This window comes from Corvus brachyrhynchos, unplaced genomic scaffold (genome assembly GCF_000691975.1).
Source record: "Corvus brachyrhynchos isolate BGI_N302 unplaced genomic scaffold, ASM69197v1 scaffold490, whole genome shotgun sequence".
In the NCBI taxonomy this organism is placed as follows: Eukaryota; Metazoa; Chordata; class Aves; order Passeriformes; family Corvidae; genus Corvus; species Corvus brachyrhynchos.
In genome coordinates this window covers 758,137-765,931 of record NW_008235774.1, presented here as the reverse complement: position 1 = coordinate 765,931, position 7,795 = coordinate 758,137, and the positions used below count along the sequence as shown (strand labels likewise).

General features: G+C 35.0%; 1 protein-coding gene across 3 annotated transcripts in view; it reads left to right on the top strand.

Annotated features, from left to right (window-relative positions):
• Positions 1-7,795, top strand: part of TANK (TRAF family member associated NFKB activator) — a 32,763-nt gene that overhangs the window by 21,830 nt on the left and 3,138 nt on the right. For all 3 annotated transcript variants that reach the window (XM_017726612.1, XM_008644763.2, XM_017726606.1), the window contains 2 exons: positions 1,820-1,938; positions 3,606-4,186. In XM_017726612.1, the coding sequence (XP_017582101.1) occupies positions 1,820-1,938; positions 3,606-4,186 (700 nt within the window). The remainder of the gene's footprint in view (positions 1-1,819; positions 1,939-3,605; positions 4,187-7,795) is intronic.

Genomic DNA, 7,795 nt, shown 5'->3' with positions numbered 1-7,795 from the left:
TGGATAAGCATTAACTGCCTTGCATTAACTCTTCTGGACAGGAGTGTACAGCCATTATGGATTAACTAATGGCAGCAGAGCACAGGAGCCTGCTGTGCTGCCAGGAAGAGGTCCGATAGGCAGCATGAAGAAATAATTCTTGGTCTGATCCATCCTAAATGAGAGAGTTTGAAACCAAGTTTATCTGTAAGCTGAAGCCAGCAAGCCCCTGCTATGACCAAGGCAGTCGATTTCCTCTTCTGCCAGTGATTTCGGAAAAATATTGACCAAAATCTTAGGTTTGCATTTTTCGTAGGATAGGCAGTAATGCCACTTTTAACAGCTTTGCTGAGGTGAAATAGAAGATTCTCTAAGGTGAGGTTAGGGGAGTGTTAAGGGAAAGTGTCATAAATTCTTGCTGTCTTCTTATTCTCTTGCCTAGGCATCTGCTTTTGACTACTTCCATGCATAGGCTAGGTGAACTACGTGAATCTTTAGTCTGGCTCACTACTCCTTTATGATAAGAAAAAGAGGAAATAAGACTGTAATGTGAGAAAGACTTGTTTGTCTTTTTGATTTATATCCAAAAAAATGAAAAACCTTTACCTCTCTTCTGTCTCCCTGCTTTCAAATAGCTCCCTTACTTTACTGTTTTCTTGGAAAGAGGTATGTGACCGGTAAGATTACTGGTAATCTTACATTAGTAAGATTATAGTATCACAAATGTCTAGCAAATTAAGACTGCTTCATCCAATCATAGCTATATTTTAAAGTTCTGATTAGAAACTTCAAATTTTTTTCTTATTTATCAAAACATCTGAAAAATCATCAGAATGTGTTAACAGTAGCAATTTTAACTCCTTCTGTAGATTTTTTTTCAAATGAGATACAAATAGACATTTGTGTGTTCAAAAAGAGAAACACAACAGAAGTAGGAACACAGTCTGCTATATGAATAAGCAGTAAAAAAGGAAAACAATTCACTAGATTAAAGAAAAATCCCTTTCGAGATCTTTTGATATAAAGATGCAAAAGAGAACACAAATCGAACTTCACTTTTTCATCTTTGAAGTTAATTTTATAAAATCCATTATATTGTGCTTAAAAATATAAATTACTCAGCAAGTTTCTCAAAATTTCACAATGGAATTTTATGGGTGCGTCGGTAACTAAATAAAGGTGCCTTTGGGCAAATAAACTCACACCAGCATGAACTATTTTTACCATTCTTGGTGCAGATAACTAAATATCTGATTCCCATATGATACTCTGGAAAAGATATAATACAACAAATCCCTCAAAATAAAAAGAAAAGTCATATGATATTGTATGAAACCGGAGGCAATGAGTTCACAAACTCCTCCCCAAAATCCCAGGTAGACAGAGAAGGAAAGAGCCATAACAAATGCTTGTGTGTTCCTTCTTCTGCAGTCTAAAGTGCACCGGCAACAACAGAAAACTACTGATGTTCATAGTGGCACCATCTTATTTTCCCTAGGATGAGGTGGAAACAGTACCCTTGGGAAAGATAAACTCTTCCCAAAAATACCTGAAAGAACCAAAAGGCTGGATTTTTGGGGATGGTCCTTGCAGGGCCAGTTCCTATGCTCAAATATATATGTGTATGATATGACTAAACAGCCGTTTGACAACATTTCCTTTCCTTTTTCCTGCTTGCTTTTACTGAGGAGAACAAAAATATATATACATATGTTGAGGAACAAGATATCCAAGAAAAGTAGCTTATACTATTGTTTTTCTCTGGTTTGTGGGTGTGACTAGATTAAAGGTCACAACAAGCTGAATTGTTTGACTCTAATTTACAATTTTGATCTTCCAGAGAGAGTCTGGAGACTATTTTCCAGGACATGAAAGAAGAATGTCATCAAATATGTATGCTAGCCAGAGAACAAACAGACCAACTGAGTAAATTTAAGATAAAGCCAGAACCTGAAACTGGTAATATCATACTTAAGCTCTTATTGTGATTCAACTGTTTGAAAGCTTTGCTTTATATTTGAAAATACTGCAAATTACACATACATAGAAGTACTTCCACTGTTTACCATCTGCCTTTTTCAAGTCTGTTCACATGGTGCTCAGTATTTCACCAAGAAAACGCACCGCCAGTTTTGGCATTCTATGACGAGTGCTCCAAATCACATGCTATAAAAGACAGTCATCACATCAATGGCTCTTGTAATTGTTTTGTCCCTTGGAGTGAGAGGCAGGCACTTACTACATGTGATATCCCATCCATACTGTGTGAATGACAGCACTTGCTTGCTTTTAATTTAGCTGTCAGTTCAAAAGATGTCTGCTATGAATGCCTCTAGCCCCATATCTGTTAGAGGAAATCTGCCGGACTGAGGAGACTCAGAGGACTTATTTTCTAGACTTCCTTGTGCAGACTTTTAAATACTGTTTTGTTACATGGGACAAGAGTTTAATCCAACACTTCCTGAAAACAAAGGGAAGGCTTGATTTTTGTTGAAACTATGAGGGGTCCTGAATGTCCGGTTCTGCTTACCTTTGATATAATGTAAGCTACTCTGGGTATGCTCTACTAGCTTTTCTTAATAGTCGGATCAGACTCTTAAGTGATTTCAATAAGCACCTGGCAAATGCACACAGTTGAAGCAAAAGATGCTGATTTCAGCACTTGATTTTAATTTAGGTCATCCATTTTTGAAGTTTTGTTACATGAAGTGCTGACATGTATCTTGTTGCTTCAAATTTCTCTGTACTGTATTGTGATATTCTGATTGTATGTTAATAACTTCATTATTTGGGGGTGGGAATTTTGGAGGAGCTGTGTTTGGTGACTTACTTCAGAATGGTTTTGATTTCCCTAAAGAAGTGCCTAACTCCACTGTGTGAAAAGCCATACATGATACAAGCTGTATAGATGATAAAAGAAGTGCCTAAGTCAACTGTATGCAAAGATATGCATGACAAAAGCTATATAGATTTAACATTTGATTTGGTACTTCTGTGTTCCACTTTACTACACTATCTGATGTCAGAAGACTGCTGCATGATCAGTTTTTAACGAAGTTATTCTCTTGCCTGATTAGGAGCAACCATTACCATTTTTATTAATATAGTGCCAAAAATGAAGGGCAAATTCTCAAAACAAAGGGAAAATATGGCCCCATTTCTGAATAGTTATTCAGTTTAAATATTTAACTAATTTGGAAACCAGTGGGAGTTGGGTACCTGAATACCTTCTAAAATCGTGCTCATGGTGCCTAGCATGTTCTTGGCACTGTGTGAAATGGTTTGGGTTCCAGCTTCTATTTCTGCCAGAACACTTCAGTAAATATGCAAGTATGTGTTAAGAGTATGGGACAACATAATTTTCAATAAAATGAAAATGTTTATAGCCATAAATCAAAGAGAAATATAATTACTAGACCAGAATTATTTCCTCTTATTTCTGTTCTGCTAGTTTTTGTGTCAGAACTAATGTTTGTAAAAGAGAACCGCAATCTGATTTTAAAGAGCAAAAATTAACAATTAAAAAAAGCAGGGAAGGAAGACAAAAAAAAATTATCCAAACACCACGTTTTTAATAATTATACTTCAATGGACTATTTAATGTTTTCTTCATTCTTTCTTCACAGAAATACAGTTTTCCATGCCGATACAGTGCACTGATAAAACTGATGAACAAGCAGAAGAGCTTTTTAAGCCTCGGGTTATAAAGGATATAAATAGAGGTGCATCATGCATCACATCTATCACACCAAGAGGAGTGGGCCAAGATGAGGACAACAACTCTGTAGAATCACTTTCTAAATTTAATGTCAAGTTTCCACCTACAGACAATGACTCTGCTTTCTTGCAGAGCACTCAGGAAAAACCAACAGTTCCTTGTACTGGTATATCTGAAAACATGCTTCAAGATCATCATTTTAACCTGGAGCACAGAGACCGTGCTGTTAACCTCAGTAAATTGGAACCTAACTCATTTGAAGCTCATGGCATTGATCTCATGACCTCAGCTTTACAAAGCTTAACTACTGTTGACAAAACAAACCCCTCAGATCATTCAAAGATGCCCATAGAAAATATCTTTGACAAACCATGTTTAAAAACAACAGACAGTGGTTTCACATTTGTACCTAAGCACACAAACCAGGGTGTACCTGAAGTAATTTTTTCTTTAGAAGCTGCTGGAACAACCGTCAGAGGTCCTCACCAGGTATCTTTTCTGTAAATATTCTACATTTGAAAAAATGGTAATGATTCAGACACACATTTTGAAAAGATCTTTGAGATGGAATTAATATATTCTATAAAGTACCTCATCAGTCTTTTTTTAAGACAATATCTCTTGTCAGTTCTTCTTCCTAATACTGGAGAATGTGTACCAGATGCTTTTCCAGTGAGACATCAGGAATATAAGCAGACACAAGCACTGGATGGTTGTACAAATTTCAGTTCTTCTAGATATTAATTGCTTCTATATCTATTTCAAAGCTGTCATTAATCCTAAATTGCCCCCTAGATTGCTTTCTTTCTACCCTGGATCTCAGTTGAATAGGGCACACATTTGTTTTAATTGTTTTTCATGTACAGCAGAGAATATGAAAAATGGACCAATTAAAAAGATAAACAGATAAATACTTCCACTATGAAAAAAATAGCTACTTTTTGTCTCAGTCTGAGGTATCAACAATACCCTATTCCTCCACTCTAAGAAACTTAAATTTTTGGCATTGTAGGAAAAAAGCATAATTATTTTTTCGAATGAAGGAAAGTTCACTAAAACACTTTATTTTAGGTTTATATATGTAATTCGGGCTTAAATTTCAGTTATATCCTGAAGTCCATGGGAGGTTCTGAAAACAAGGCCCAGTTACTGTAATGCAGAAAAACATTGTCATGTTCTGACACTCACATCTCTGAATACTTTGCTTCTTTTGTGCAACATCCTGTCTCAGCTGAAAGCTGGCAAAATTATGGAGCTTTATAGACTGATTTTGTGGGCTTTTTTGTTTCTGTGGCTTTTCTGGTACCTTGTGAAAGGACAGATTTTCAAGAATAAGCAAATAGTGATAATTAGGAATTCTCTGAGGGTGGAATTCACATATTTTTACTATTTACATGGATGAAGTTTTCTGTTCTTTCCTAATGACAAGGTACGTGCAGCAGAAGAGCATTACCTCTCATTTGGTCACTGCATGACATGCAAAACTAGCATTTGGAAAGTGTTTGTAGGACATGATACCTTGGATGTTTTCTTCTCCTAAAATTTACCCAGTCTAGTTTAATTTTCTATTGCAAACCACTTTTGAGGGAAAATTTTAAAGCATTGAAAGATTGCTGTTTTAAACCAAAAGCTTGATTTTTTTGAAAGGTATTTTAAATATCTATTTGTAATGTAGGAGATCTCAATTCTATACTAACTTATTAATTTCAGTTTTTATTGTATTTTTCATTGAGGGTCTTCAGTTAAAGTTGTGACTAAGTTAAACAAATTAACACATTTATTTTACTGCTAGTAGAATTCCTGTGGAACTGTGAAGCATTCACTCCATTGCTTGTTACTATCCTCTTTTTCTGTATTCCCTCTCCAGCCTGTTCTTTTACTAGTTAGTCTGTGTATTCCTTTTTCAATAGATGGCACCCTGCATTGTACATTACAGCAAGTGAAACAGCTGGTATGTGGTTATAAATTGATAGGGGAATATGCAGCTTAAAAAGTACAGAACAGTGGTTGAATAGCAGCAAGCCTTTGTCCATTGGTATTTCTTCAAAATAAGGAAATTAATTTGGAGCCAGCATTTAAAATGTGAATGATCTATTTTGTGGAGAAAAATGTACTAATGCTAACACTCAGAGAAAAAGAAAACTAATGGTGAACTGTTTCAGTATTTCAAAGTCATATCTACAATAGCACTGCATTGATTAAAATGTTATTTCTTATCCAGAAGTTTGTTTGAAACAAGCCAGTATTACTTTAGAATCCATTAAACATACATCTGTACATAGCAGTATATTTAAATATCCATCACCTTTATTCATTTGCCTTAAAAATAGGTTTTCAAGTATTTTTCCCAATTAATTGGACTCAGCTCTAGAGGTTTTTCTGACTGTAAGTTGTGCTAAAGATTTGATCACAGATAATACATATGTAGATTGAAATACTAATTTTTTTTAAAGCTACTGGTATACATGCCCTTTTCACTGTGTTAACCTTAGCAAAATTTATGCATAAACTAGTCCTTAGTATTTTTACCACCTTTCTGGGGGGTGGTTATGCTGCTTACAGCTTCTATCATCCCTTCAAAAAATGAAGGAAGAGTCAAAAAGGAGAGAATTATATACCTCATTTTTTTTCCTAGTGTAGATAAAACTTTCAAGTATTTACTACATATGTTAACTTATAAAATGGAAAACCCCATAAATGCAATGGATTTGGCAACAGTAAGTTCTTGGAAACCAAATCTAAAAACTCAGTACTGTTTTCTTAGAATGTAACTTTAAAAAAAAAAACGTGACTGAAAAGAGCAGCAGATTAAAATACACATGGATATTAGTGAACCTAGGATTTTACAGACTACATTTAGCTGAGACTTTCATATAGATACACGTTTATTAGTATTTGCAGTTTGAGGGAGTTGTTTCCACCAAAAATACTTGCAAGTATGTTCATGATTTTAAAAGCAAAACAGTAGTCTATTAATCTGAATATTAATGTTTTTGAAATGGAACATCTGCTTAAACAGATCCCTATTCTGACAAGGATATTAAGCACAATCTCAGCACTCAAGAAATGGAAGTTAAGTGCCTGCATGTGTGGGTTGCTGGATGAGTACCTCCCCTTGTTATGTTTCCAAGATGACAAATAGTTTTTACATTGCTATTTTATCTTTTTTTCAAACAGTGCTTTACATCATATCAGAAACAAGTAATTCTAAACACATTTATGTAGTGTGTTTAAGTGTGTTAACTTGTTTAAGTGTGTCAGTGTCTAGATAGATTTAATATGCAATTTACACCAGCAACATACAATAAGTAGACTCTTTGAGCTGAAAAAAGTGGTGTGATTGCACTTAATTACTAATTAGTCAATTTAATTATATGGATTGCTGACCATAATGAAAGACAGTAAATCTGCTATTTCTATGTGATAAGCTAAACACTGTTTAAATACAGAATGGGCAGGAAATTGACTCCCAAGAAGTTTAGGGTGGTTTAAAAAGAAGGTTTAACCGCTGTGAAAGCCAGCTTAGTTGTACAGTGGGTTATCGTGGGAGAAATAAACAATAGATTCTAACTACTTGGCATGATGAAATTTAAAGAAAAGCTGAAAATTAAAAATCTTGGGTAAGTATCAGAAGCAAGAAATTTAAAAATTCAAAAGAAACTACTTTGTAAATTATTCTTGCTTGCCTTTCCATGTGTGAGTGAAGCAAGAGGGAAAAAATGAGCCAAAAAACCCCGTGTAGGGCACTCTCACTTTTAAGTTCCATCCCCAGCCACAGCTCATACCAGCTTGCTGCCATTCTTTCTACTGTGTAGTCACAACAGGATGCATTTGGTTTTCAATTTACTCAAAACCTGATTGCCCTGGCCATAGAACATAGCTATTTGATCTTGTGTTGCTAATACTAAAGTTATGAAACTTAATTTTTAGCTTGACTTTGAAAATTGGTACAAGACTTTTTGATTCCTAGTTGGTACAATTCTAAACAGTGTATGCTTAGACTCTGGGCTTAAGTGCCTTGAATTCCAATGTTGAATAAACAGACTTGCTGGCTTTAAACTAACTATCTCAGGGACCAAGAGCAGTGCAGCTGCTGAA